Source organism: Drosophila biarmipes, chromosome 3R (genome assembly GCF_025231255.1).
Source record: "Drosophila biarmipes strain raj3 chromosome 3R, RU_DBia_V1.1, whole genome shotgun sequence".
In the NCBI taxonomy this organism is placed as follows: domain Eukaryota; kingdom Metazoa; phylum Arthropoda; class Insecta; order Diptera; family Drosophilidae; genus Drosophila; species Drosophila biarmipes.
In genome coordinates this window covers 13,812,817-13,826,496 of record NC_066616.1, presented here as the reverse complement: position 1 = coordinate 13,826,496, position 13,680 = coordinate 13,812,817, and the positions used below count along the sequence as shown (strand labels likewise).

General features: G+C 38.3%; 4 protein-coding genes across 10 annotated transcripts in view; 3 read left to right on the top strand and 1 right to left on the bottom strand.

Annotated features, from left to right (window-relative positions):
- Positions 1–3,212, top strand: part of LOC108031430 (protein held out wings) — a 38,440-nt gene extending 35,228 nt beyond the window's left edge. For 6 of the 7 annotated variants that reach the window (XM_017104839.3, XM_017104838.3, XM_017104841.3 and 3 more), the window contains exon 9: positions 1,331–3,212. The gene's annotated coding sequence lies outside the window, so the exon portion shown is untranslated. The remainder of the gene's footprint in view (positions 1–1,330) is intronic. The other variant, XM_044090939.2, reaches the window with a different exon arrangement.
- Positions 3,213–4,005: 793 nt separating this feature from the next.
- LOC108031431 (uncharacterized) lies at positions 4,006–8,004 on the top strand. Its single transcript, XM_017104842.3, has 4 exons — positions 4,006–4,638; positions 5,808–5,950; positions 6,246–6,384; positions 7,402–8,004. The coding sequence occupies exons 1-4, from the start codon at positions 4,388–4,390 to the stop codon at positions 7,655–7,657; spliced, it is 789 nt and encodes a 262-aa protein (XP_016960331.1). The 5' UTR covers positions 4,006–4,387; the 3' UTR covers positions 7,658–8,004.
- Positions 8,005–11,417: 3,413 nt separating this feature from the next.
- Positions 11,418–12,176, bottom strand: LOC108031135 (uncharacterized). The gene is made up of 2 exons (XM_017104350.3): positions 12,027–12,176; positions 11,418–11,767 (listed from the first exon to the last, which is right to left on the bottom strand). Exons 1-2 carry the CDS (start codon positions 12,115–12,117, stop codon positions 11,523–11,525), a joined length of 336 nt encoding a protein of 111 aa, XP_016959839.1. The 5' UTR covers positions 12,118–12,176; the 3' UTR covers positions 11,418–11,522.
- A 712-nt stretch (positions 12,177–12,888) lies between these two features.
- LOC108031178 (bomanin Bicipital 1) lies at positions 12,889–13,478 on the top strand. The gene is made up of 3 exons (XM_017104398.3): positions 12,889–13,060; positions 13,128–13,169; positions 13,236–13,478. Exons 1-3 carry the CDS (start codon positions 13,003–13,005, stop codon positions 13,436–13,438), a joined length of 303 nt encoding a protein of 100 aa, XP_016959887.1. The 5' UTR covers positions 12,889–13,002; the 3' UTR covers positions 13,439–13,478.
- The last annotated feature ends 202 nt before the right edge of the window (positions 13,479–13,680 follow it).

Below are 13,680 nucleotides of genomic sequence, written 5' to 3'. Positions count from 1 at the left end.
CCTATGAAGCGTGTATCTGCATATCTGCTACACGTATCTATGTGTACTTACCACACTTAATCTTAAGCTTTTGGGTTGCGGAATTTCTGTCTATGATTAATTGATCTCTAGACTAGTTAGTTGATTACATTACTAGTATAACTCCAGCCCTCATGAAATTGCATTGGTATCCGCTTAAAACTGAATAAAGAAGATGAAAAGAAAGAACCGTTTTTGAACATGATTAAGATTTATAAATATTTTAATTGTTTCATAATTAAATAAATAATAAAATAAATAACTTTCAAAGTAAATTAATTATACATGTTTTCAAATACATATTTAAAACTTAATATAGCTTATAAAGAAAACCAACTGACAGCATTTTTGTAAAAACAAAACATGTAAATAACGCTTATTACACCATGATTCTTTTCTTTTGGCATCTGTAAACACAAAATAATGTAATTAAATCCCACTGTTTTGAAAGCTTATGCACCTGCAATTTGATGTAAACTTTACCTTTCCCCTGATTACTACGTGGTAAAAATGATAAATAGCATTTTAAAACCATTAAATGGTATAAACATTTATTTTATAGCAAATAAAAACCAAAAATGTGATGTAATACTATTGCTAATTATAACTAACCAAAGGCCAAGTTAACCAAAAAACAAAAAAAAGAAAACTAGTAAAAAGTATTAATCTGAGAGGGTAAAAAGCAACAATGTTCTTGTAAATTTCAACTGAGAACAACTTAAATAACCTAAAATGTCGCATCAAATAACGTCTCAACAACACAAAATATTTGCACTATCAACAATTTCTATTTAAATTTATTTAATATCCTGTCGATGAAACTCTAATGATAATAATGTATGTGTTTGTCTTTATTAAAGTCAGAAATGTTAACCGCTTCATACGATTTAATAATGCTAATTGATGGCGGTTAGCACACAGCAAAAAGTTACTAAACGTTTTCCAACCAAATTCCCAAAAGGCATGTTTTTGTGAGCCCCACTGATCGTGTAAATGCTAATTAAGTGCGTGGTAACTTTTTGCGCTCATAACTCGCTTAACATAGGATTTGACATAAAAAGAAACTAACTGCTAACCACGAAATATTAATCCAAATCTATTTCCACTTCTACGAATCTCTCTCTCTTTACATGCTAACTAAAACCAACCAAAATATTCGACATACTCACCAACGTTTTATTACAAAATCTATATATATTAATATTAATATATTCCAACGTAAAATCCAATGGAAACCAAACAAACATCCTAAACACACTACCAATCCGCTCCCACATCCGCCATGAAACCATGAATCCATCGCCTGCCGTAGAAGAGCACGGAAGCCAAGCAGCAGCAGCATCCCAGCCAGGCCCAAAGCGGAGCCAAGTGTGTGTTGTGAATGTGCATATCTGAAGCTAACAAAATCAAAAACAAAAACCATAACCAAAATTCAGAAGCCCAGAAAACAGAAATCAGAGCCACCACATGTCCCTGACACAACTACTAAAACACTCAAGCCCATTCGCCACACGAGCAGCAGATGCAGCACGTGCAACAATTGCAGCAGCACCGCAGCAACAGCAACACAGCAGCAGCAACATCAGTATGTATTGAATCTTGTGGCCATTAAACTGTTACGTTTTGCCAGCAACAAAAGAAGGCAATTAAGCAAACAATTGATAAGAGAATCAAACATAGAACCTAGTTTAATTAACATAATCTAATGGAAAATACAAGTTAGTTCTTAGTGTAAAAGTTCAACGAACAAAAACATACTTAATGCAAACATATATATATATATATAAATATAAAATGCATATACAAGTCTGTATATAATTACCCCAAAACCCCTTAACGAATCTAAGGAAAATCATGTTAACGGAATCTCATCCAAGAAACTCAACTCAACATACGAAACTGTTTTAATTTTTTTATGCATCTGCTCTTTTAACTCGTATCGGAAAAAGAATCTTTCACTAGTTAAACGCTTTCTAAAGGATGCAACTCTTTCAGCCGTCGTTTGAGAATAATCTATTTTTGTTACACTGACGCAAACTCTTGTTAATGAAGTATTTTTTGATTATGTTATACTACATCTAAATATCCGCACCCCACTTCGAATTGATTGTGTGAAAAGTGAGTGGGGTCGAGGCGCGAAACAACAATATCATACTAAACACATTTAACAGCCATATTTAGTTAATGAAACAAGCATAATTCGATGGTAGCATCGAGCATTCATAATGTACAATTAAACGCTAAACTTAAATTATTTTAAATATTTTAAAGCTAATGTATTATACGCAGAAATAAAAAGAAAATAACTTTTTTAACCGAATAATTGTTCTTGAAAGCGATGGCCACAAAAGAAGAATTCTTTAATTTAAAATAAATATCACGCCGCCAATAATGGGATCGCGCATTGTTATAACTCTCAATTGAATGTGTATCTATTTCTTATTTGTAACTGAAACTCCTAAGGTAAATGCAGAAAGATTAGCGCAGAACAAAAATAGAAAGCGAAAGTAAATGCATTTAATTTATGGTACAAAGCAGCCGCTGCACCCAACGCAAAGTAGCTGCAAACTTTATTTTGAATTAAAGAATTTTCATTAATTTTTGTTGGAGAAGGAAATGTTATAAATATGTGCCTTAAACTGTATAATTGGCACCAATCAAAATAATGTTTAATAATAAAAAAAACTTAAAGAAGCATACAGAGAACCTGTTGAAATTATTCTGCGAAATGTGAGACTTATACTCAGAAACAAACGAAGTTCAAGCACATGGCAGTGGACTAACCCTATAATATAACTAAACGTAATCATAATGTATAACTTTTATTGATAACAACGGCGATCGTGCAATCGTAGCAAACCTTGCATATGATTAGTTCAGAATTGATTTTAACAAGAAGGACATGTAATAATAACGATGATTGTGTAACCGAAAGGAAAGAAACGTTTTAAATAATTTAGTTTTACGCTCATTACTTTAATCGAATGCTGCAGAAACATTATTCATCCATTGCCAGCATTATCATCTTAACTGCATACTTTTGAGAGGAAATCATTGATTAGTTGTGAGATAATCCATATGTTCAAAACCCTATAATATATCAAATACGCACATGTAATTAATTGCATATGTACGACTGTATGTATGCACGATTATGTATAACTTTTTGCATAAATAAATGTTTATAAAAAATAGGTTCATCTATTTTATTTCATTTGGAAGACCCTTTAGCTCTTATACAAAAATCAGATTTAAAGTACAAGCGAATTTCTTGTAAAATTCAGATTGTTGGATTTATGAGGAATAAATGGAATTTAATACATTTCTGATGCTGAAAACTGCGTCCTCTCTGCATTCAGAATGAACTTATTAAGAACCGTCAATCGATATGCATTTTCAGTAATTGCACTTCGTACAATTTTTTGCTGCAGTTCTTTTTTGGCAGCTTGTTGCCGTTGTAGCAGAAATTTGTTGACATCGACAGTTTTAAAATATTTTTTATGCAATTGAAGGTAAATAAACCCATTTAATTCAAAGTAAAAGAGTGCACAATTGGCTCTAGCGGATAAATAAGATACCAATAATTTATTTGTATTTATGTAAATAAATATTTATATTGAAATACCATTTGAGTTGTCTTCAAAATAATTCGCTGTACCTACTCCGCTTGCTGGAAGGCATTCATAATAAATCCATGTCCTTCAATTAAGCCCAATGTAAAACGAAGCCGGTCGCAAAACCCAAACATAACATGCTAATGAAATCTAATTGTATAACAAATTGTGAGGGTGTTTCTGTGGCCAAGGAAAAACGTGTCGGGTTTCCAGACTGGACAAGCCGAAGTCCAGACAATAAGAAACCCAGCACAGGCATTTCGTATTTAAATTGTGTAATACTGCACCCGGGGGAGAGCTGTGCACAGGTGAGTTAATTACCTTGAAACCAGCGCCGGTTGCCTGAAAGGGTTTGCCGGCAATGTTTGAGGACAATCAATCACTTAAACTCGTCCTGGAGCGAACCCATCGCAACCATCCACACCTGGCCTCGCTGAAGTGGACGCTAATTTATGCAGGACCCCATCTCATCGAGGGTGGCGATGGGACACTAGTCTACCTGTTAGAAAGTCGGCTATCCTTGTGTTGTAAACAAAGGATGAAGCACGTGCTGATATCGAAGGGGCGCATGCGCACACTTAACAGTGGGTTAACAGAGGTCCTTTACAGTGCTTTTTAAAGAAGCTGCCTGCTGTTGGCCCTTTCAGTGCGTTTTCAGACGTTCGTGCGGTTGGTTTGGCCATCGAAAACAGTGCCAAGAAACAGATCAATTGACATCCCATCGGTCGAACTGTGGCAACAAGTGTCCTGCGAGGATGTGCGTGAGAAGCTCGCTGTGCAGTGTGATTTTAGTTTACCTCGTCGCCCTGCTCGGTGCGGCCATTGTGGTGCTGGCCCAGAACGAAGGGAATATATCCCAGGTGGCGGAGGAGGCGGTGGGCGGGGAGTGCGGCAGCACGCAGAAAATGGTGGACGAGTGCTTCAAGGATCTGCCGCCGCATCTCATGGAATTCCTGCAGAACACCAAGACAGCCATCAGCAAAAAGGACATCACCCAAAAGTGCAAGTAGGCCATTCGACATGCTGAAATCGAGTGCGAAAAAGGGGGATATACATTATTGATTGCCCACTCTAGCCGCTTAAGGATGGCGATTTATTCATATTTTTGCCCTTGCCGCAGGGACGAAAGTTATTCAGGCACGTCGCCGCTTCGACAGGGGACTTGAGTTGGGTCCATTAAGACAGGAATCCTGTCTGCGCCTCCGAGGAGGTGATTAATTATGCCGGCTTTAAGTGCCAAAAATAAATTGGCCGCCTTCAAGGGGCCAAGTTAAGTGCTCGTATATTATTTTTGGGTGACAAAAGATTTTTAGAGAAGTCAAAACGGAAAACGATGATTGAAAACTAATTATAGGGAAAATGTGGTTATTGCACTGCCTAACTTCAACCGCAAGAAACCACTTGAGGGTACTGCAAGGTTAAGAACATATAAACCGCGACGACAATTAATTATTTTGCCTTTTAACGACAAATAAATAAGCTGACATTTGGCATTGGTGGGCTGCCAATTCACTAATTGAAGTGCTCTATTAATATTTTCTGGTGACGGCAGACGGTAATAATATTTATAGGCCCATAACTTGGGCACTCCATTAACCATATTTTCGAATAATGGTTTTTGTTTTAAAATATTTTGCCACCAAAGTGAATTGTAAGTTGATTAGTATTACCTGGAAAAGGCGAACAAAACCAATAAGAGACTAATGTGAAATGCAGACTTATTTAATTATGTGCTCGTAAAGGAAAAATTCATTTAAGCCAGGACAATATAATTTGTAATAATAGTAATTTTAATAACCTTTATTGCACCTCTTAGATTCCACTAAAATATCTCAGATTAGGGGAATTTCTAATATGACTTAATCATTCAGTACAATATTTTTTGAACGGCGATAGACATCCATTTGTGTTAACATTAACGTATAGTTCAAATAACTTTACTTTCTGTTTATTAAAAAATTAATTGGATTTCTAAGTGTGCTACGAAACTTTCTGTTAAAGCAATAGGAACCTTATTAGATCAGTTAAATCAGTTCATTTAATTTGCAGAAATATTAAAGTCAGACACAATTTATTCATACAGCAGTCGAGCCACCGGGGGCGAAGGCAACATGAGTGGCACTCAATTAGACCTCACTCAATTGTCCCTCGCTGAAATCGAATTACATATTGCAGCATATTCAACCGCGGCATGAGGTGCTTCGATACTTACTCGAAGCGTTGCCTGGACGATCGAAAGCTGGGCACGTTCAAGAACAATGTGGAGGGCGCCCGTCGATTTTTCTACAAATTCTGCGGCGACACCGACTTTCAGCGGGGTAAGTTTGGCGAAATTTAAGAGGCCTGTTTTGAAAACTGTTGGCAATCAATTTGCCAAGTTGACACTTGGGGAAAACACGCGGATACCCAAAGGCGCCGAAGTGGCGGGCACACACGCATCCCTCACAATATACACAAAAACACCGAGATTAGGGAGAAAAGCCCCCCGCCAAGTCACACAAATAAGGGCGCCCAACATGAGGGGCTTTAAAGTGCACAAAGGCACGGGGCAAGGGCATTATTTATAAACGAATCTGAAGAACACCCCGATCCCCATCGCTCTCCTGTTTGCAGACTACCTGCGGCACAAGGACTGCTTCGCACACATCCAAATGGACTGGGTCACCTGCACGGCCGAGTTCGAGGGCATCCTCAGCGACGAGGTGCACGACGAGAGGCGCAACGCCAGCGAAAAGTTCCTCGAATTCTGCTGGTATGCTTGACTAAATATTTTCACTGCATAACGAGCTGCTTTCCCGAACGCCAACACTCCATTACTCACCCAAATTACAATATTCCGAAGTAAATATTTTTTATTTAAGGTGCCGGCTTGTTAAAATAATATTCTTCTGCCTTCAACATGTACTTTGTTTTAAAGAACAATTTTAAGGCTTCTGAAAACTGAGAAAATTAACATGGAAATTGAAAACTTTAAGACCTATTTTAATTGTTTTTTTAATGGCTAGGAGCAGATAGGAAAATAATTAAAATATAAATTAAGACTGTCTTGAAAATAAAAGTTTATATTTAATTTTCATTGTGGGGTGCACTCTTTTAAACACATTTTAATATTATTATTTAAACCATTATTCCCTTAAATAAAATTCAACGTTTTGGTTGCAAATATAGGGTTAAAACATTTTAAAGAAGGAATGATTTCGCTTTTTAAAATGTTTTATTCCTGTTTTGCACCTGAAACTATTGCTAGTGCTCTCCGTGAAGTTGGAATGTTAAAGTTTTAATTAAATTCGACTGGCGAGGAATTAAAAAAATTCAAGTATTATAGCTTTTAGTAGAAGCTTGGTTAGCTGAAGCAGCAAAAAATAATTTCCGTTTTTTATTTATTTATTATCTAGCCCCATAAATAATATTTGAAAACAAACAACATGTTGGCCATAAAAATGTAACAAAGGACAAAATTTTTTAATGGGAGGAATTTAATTGTGGATTTTCCATTGCATTTCGCCATTGACTGGCGAAAAATGGAAAACAAGTTGATTGAAGATTTTTTTTAAGACAGAGAAGAAGATTTTTAATTTTGCCTCGGTGCTATTGTTAAATTTTGACCGAACCTTTTGTACTGCGCCGAGCTTTTCCTGGAAGCAGCTGGGTCCCTTTTGAGTAACAACCTATTTGCCATGACCAAGGCAACTAAATTGCCCGCCCCCGCAGGCGGCGGGGAATGACTTTTCAGGGAATCGATTTCAATCAAGTTTCGGTCCTTTTCCAGTGCCCGCTACGCGTACGAGAACTGCATCTACAACAGCGCCCGCTACAAGTGCTACAAGCACTCGGCGGAGTTCGCCCGCGAGACGGCCAAAATGCTGTCGGACGAGAAGCACTTCAGGAACTGCGCCGTCCTCCAGAACATCTGCGCCTCGAACGGAGCCGTGCTGGGACTGGACAAGTGGCACTGGATGGGGCTGCGGATGGGCATGCCGATGACGCTGCTGCTGACGCTGCTGGCGGTGCGGATCTGGCCGTAAATCGAAATGTGGCCAGGACACTCGTTTGGTGGTGCGATGTGATGTGGAGCTGCGGTTGTGGCTGCTGGTCTGAGCTTGAGTTTTCCCTGTTTTTGTTTGTTGTTTTCGTTTTGGGTTGCAGTTGTCCCAATGAGAATGCCAAGCATTTGAGCTCCCCTTAGTCACCCATCGATAAGAAACAAGAAAAAAAGGAGCCCTCTCTCTCTACGTGTCTGTGAATCTTCCAGTGTCGTTGTTGGGGCGAGATTGCTGGGCGGGCGGGTTACTGGGTCGGATAGCGGCACTGGTTCTGTGTTTTTCGTATGCTAAGCTAACTTGAATGCATATTTCGAAATAAATGAATATTCACGTTGTACTGGACTTGTGGTTTTACTGGCAAAGGTCATCCAGAACGCTGTGGGAATCTGCTTACCAGTGCCTGAAACCGCCGTACTTTCCTGCGAATTCTATTTTAATCGGTGAGCCAACCGCAGCTGGAAGGACAATAGGAAAGTTCCCCCGAAACCGCAGATACAAGGTGACACACAGATACTACTTTGCAAAGGAAGCCGAATATCTGAATTTCAATATCGAAGCAAACACCTGTTGCGGCAGCGAATGAAATTCCTAAAAAATGTAAAAAATAGTTCAAGTCCAACTAGAAATTTCATTCTCCCCTTTTTGTATTTATTTTTTTTTGATTGGCACCTACATAAAGCTTGAACTTTTCTTTGTTGATGGTGTTAACCGGGAGCAATAGATATCCTAAAGTGCTTAACTTTTTTTTGGGAAAAAATCAGTTTTCAACTGTCTCACCTTTTTTTTTTTAATTTTAGAAATTGTAACTTTTTTTTAGTATAGAAAAAATAAATATATGCAAAACTATCTTTTTACCGGAATTGTTTATTTCTGCAATTTTGCAATTTCTTTTTGCAAGAGCTCAGCATATTTATGGAGGCGAATGCATTCTTACATTCACCCCCGGACACAGTCAGATTTTTCCTTAAATCCGAATTCCTTTGCATTTTGTTTCCTATTTCTTTTTAGCTGAAAGATGAACTGACAGTTTTGCCTTTGCTATCGTTGCTTTCTGGCGATGGTGTTTTCGGTTGAATGTCAGTTTCATAGAAAAAGTGTACTTTTTCACCACTCCTTTGAAACTGTTATCTATCATAAAGCAAACATCAAAAACCAAAAAATAACTTACTCCATTTTTTTAACGCATCCTTCCAGTGCAACAACAGAAGAATCTATATTCTATCAAACAAAAACAATAATCGCAATTATTATCGTAAAGAAATAAGAGTAAAACATTGAGCGGTTCTTGGAAACATTTTTAATTTTCCGCTTTTGAGGCACACAGCTTTCGCCAGCAAACTTTGCAATATGAAACATAAAGTTCGCAGGTTTAAGAGTTGCTCGTGTTGCCATCGAACGGGGGTGGCTGGTCCAGGTTAATTTCCCCAGCACGCTTAGTTTTTACCTTGCAGCATGGAAATTGAACGCTAATGGCTCTGCCGGAGCCCACATACCCAGCCCCCATTGCCCCCCATTAGCAGTCCCTTGTTCCCGTCACTGAGAATCTCAATTACTCCTCCGTGGTGTGGTGCTTTTTGCTCCTGACTCGTGGTGTTTCGTTGAAGGTGACTTATTCAAAAAGTGGCTTTAAAAAATGGGAAGCCATTTTATATGAGTCTGAAAAATACAATTCTAATCGATGGAAGGGCCACATTCGAGGTTTCCTAATAGTTCCTTTGACTTGCTTTATCAACCGCCAATTTAAGTCCAATACATGTTTGAGGCTGTCAATCACATGCCAGCCGTATTTAAGTCGAATTTCGATAAGGGAGGATTATAATTTGCATATCAAAGATGTCTGTTTTTGGTTTATGTAGAAATTGGGAAACGATAAAAAAATTAATTACGATGACATAAAGCCATACCAAAAAGAAAGGAATTTTCCTAACGATTTATAAAACATCATAAAAAGCATTACAAATTTAGCTTTGACCAAATATATAAGGTAAAATACTATACATACGCCTAATTACACTCTTTGATCTTCTGAAACTTTTTAGTCGTTATATACGAGTGCAATTTAATTTACTTAGCAACTATCAACTTAATTCACGTTAACATTTAAATAGTGCTAGACTAATATTCATTTGAATTTAAACGTCAGCAGCTTAAATACATTACCAGCTCAGTGGAATGCCTATTTCCGTTTCGGAATTTTAATTAGAAATGTGCAGGGAAGGCAAAGGCTTAACTATAAATAGCTAAGGTAAGTACACATTTCAGAGAGTGGAAAGCAAGCCATCCTTCCCAGAATAAAGGATGTGCAATGCACATGTGCATGCTAAAATGAAGTGAAGCCGGATTATAAAAAGATTTTCCATAAGTTGAAAATATCCTCAGAACACAATCAACCGACTGCATTCTATGATGGCGATAATTATAATGGCCCCAAATTTGATTCCGGGTCGTTAAGCTAAGCTCGCCGAAATCCTTGAGCGAACAAAAATCGAACTTGTAATTGAATCAATTAAGTGGCGGTGGATTCACCCAGCGGTTTTGAGCCCCAACTTTTCGGAAATTCGATGCGTTGCATACTTACCAAGGTTAAGAGTGTAATTAAGACCGATAAGTACAGGGGCTGAAACTTTGAAATGCTTATCAATTATTTCCATTTGCTGGACTTGCGCTGATTCGACCACAAAATACGGACGCTGCCATGGCCAACAGTAAGTTACTTTTCAACTTTTTCTACTCTTTAACGAATAATTTATGCAGCACCAGATGCAATTTACATTTGTAATTGCAAGTGCAAAAAGTATGCAATGAATTCTGATTACGCGGGGCACAGCTTTTAAGAATTAATTTCTGAAAGGTTCATTTTTGGCACTCTTTAATCAAATTGCCTCCTATTCATTTTTACCACGCTCAAATTTATTTCCCCATAAAATGGGGAAATGTAAGCACAGTTGGAATATGAATCTGAAGGGCTGTAAATCCAGGTATATAGAGGCAGTCCCCTGGGTGAAATTCACACAAATCATTTTGAGTATCGACCAAAAGGCAGGGGAAAATTCTAATCCTACTCATAAAGCATTTCGCTCATCAGTTTATGACTTTTGCCCATTCAAATTTCGACCTTGCCATAAAATATTTCCTATATCGTAGCCAATCAAAAATCCAGTAAAGGTTTGTGGGCCTTAAATACCAATAGTTACATTTTTATATTGATTTTGTGAAAGGCAAAAATGTGCATTGAAAATTATTTGTACTGAAGAGTTCGTATAAAGGGGGAGTGCCCCTTAAAGACGCCAAATTGTTGTTGAGTTTTTGCTTTTTGTTGGCAAATTTATGGCAACAATTTAACTTCAAATAAACAGCCAAGTAAATGTAAAATAAATATTATTTTGGACGGGCAAGAACTTAGCTTTTTCTGCACTATTTAAGGCCAAAACGGAATGTTAAATAATGAACTTTTCACAACATCAACTAGCGCTTTATTATGCGGAATAATTAAACGAATTTACCGTCTTTTATGTGGTGCGATGGCTGTGAATAAAATTTAATTAAAAACACTTAATAGTCGTTAATAAGCCTAATTAACACGTGCAATGATTTTAATTATGAATCTTAAATCCATATTTATCATTTTAAATACAAAAATACTACAGGTATTTAGTACGCCGATACATGTATACAAAATATGTAATTACACGCATTTTTTGCTATGTGTGCAGTATATAATACGTTCAATAAACAGGTCTCGTATCTGTTTGTTATTTATTTATTTTACTCTATATACAATCTAAATATCAGCCGGCTTTCGCTCATTTGCGGGGCTTAGCGGTAGCAAAGCCTCCAGATTATACTCTCAACCGCTTATAATCTGCGTTAGACCGTCATCATCGTAACCACCTCCGTAACCACCACCGCCTCCGCGACCTCCTCCACCGCCTCCTCCGTTGCTGTAACCGGGGCCAAAGTTGCCCGAATAAACTGGACGGCGGCCACCTCCTCCGCCTCCTCCTCCATTGTTGTAGTAGTTTCCACCTCCTCCTCCTCGCCCACCGTTGACACCTGTGTAGACTCCTGGTCCCTGGCCTCCGGGAGGATTACCTAAAAGTGTCATTTAAATGAGTTCTCTGTGGTTACTCAATTGCGGTTCGATTTGGCTTTACACCTTTTACATATTAACAGGGATTGTCGCTATAGAAACTAAAAGCGACTCTCAGCTCTCTTGTGAAGGATAATATTACCTTAATTAATATTTAATATTGAATGTTGTTAATCCCAGGCTAAATCCACAAGAGAACTTTACTCCCCAACTACTGTACTTTCTAATAAAAACCCTGTGTATAAAGGGGGATTAACTTACAGTCGTAGCAACCGCCTCCTATGTAAACAGCCGCCTCAGTCAAAGCCAGGGCAGAAAGAGCGAGAATCGCCAGGGCCGTCAGGTGTCTCATTGTGCTGGTCTATCAAGAGGCTGAACTGGTCTGGACCAGGTGCTATCCACAACGGCGCTTATATACGATGCAATCACCGATTCTCCCGTTCCGATTCCGAACCCAAACAGACCTTATCGCTGCAGAGAACTTTCGCAGTATTAGCAAACCGCTACGTAAGTATTAATCTCGGCAGGGAATTGCCCACAGATACTTTTCGAAAACAATTAGAAGCGCATCAGTCATGGTGCTCAGTAGATACTCTCCTTCATGATAAGGACCCATATTATATGAAATCACATACAATGTACAAATATGTTTGAAAAAGAAAGCTCTTCTGTAAACCATGAGTTTTTCTTTATTTAATATATCAAACAATATATATAGTTTATTTAAATTCTTTGTGCCTTAATGTTTGTACTTGCATCCTATCAAAAATTACAAAATAAAACTTTATTATTTGGTAATTATTTTTTAGTTTGGTCAACAAACCCACTTTTAAGTGTCAATAAGTTCTGCTCACGAGTCACGACTTTCGATTAGAAACCAGTTTTGCACAGATGTATGGGGGTGTGATTCTCTGGAATCGCTTGTCATTCATGTTTAGAGCTTCTAACAATAATTGTAAACTGCGTTTTTGGGCGTGACTGTCATAAATTTCTTCGTACAAGTTCAAGGAAATCAATTACGTCGCGCTTTATCAAAACCGTATGAGGAAAATCCCATGGAATTCTATTTGATAGTGCTCGGGGGAAATTTGTGGGCATATAAATAAATGTGTATAGTACAGTGGAAATCAAAAGCAGCGCACAGCCCTGAGCATTCGGGCTTATGCAAATTGATTTTGATTCGGATCGTACTATATAAGCGGCGTGAGAGTCGCTGCGATCATCTATCGGCTTTAAAATGAAGTACCTGACGTGTGTGCTGCTGTCGCTGGCTTTAATTCCGGCTCTGATTGGCGGTAAGCTGGACGGGATTGCTATTGAACGGCACTGCTAATGGATCCATCATTTGCTAATCATTTCCAGCTCATCCCGGCACAGTGGTGGTGAATGGCGTCTGCCTGACTTGTAAGTCTCTATTGTTCTGCCAACCAGTAATTAGGGAACTCATTGAATAATTATGCACTCGAACAGGTCCCAATCCGCATGGAGAACCCGTCTACCTGGATGGCCAGGAGTACCGCAGCTTCTCCTCTTCCCAGAACGATGGCAATGTGGTGATTTCCCGGGGAAGCGATGGAAGGGCAGGAGGAGGTGGCACTGGCACCATTTACCGCAGGGGTGGTAACACCGTTGTCAACGGCCGCTGTCAACATTGCAATGTGGATCTCTACTAGAAGTGGCCCAATAAAGTCTGAACATTGAATTAAAATTCCACACACACGCTTGATCAATCAAATTTATACTTGGCCATGTGCAACATGAGTTCATTTGGCTAAAAGCATTGACAATCGTTCTTCCCGCTCTGTGTGCAAATTTGATGCAACGATTGTGATGGCTTTGAGTGCAGACAGCATCAGTCGAAGGAGAATGCTGGGTAAAGCCAACGTTTTATATTCAGTTTTTCCTTTTTTTTTGC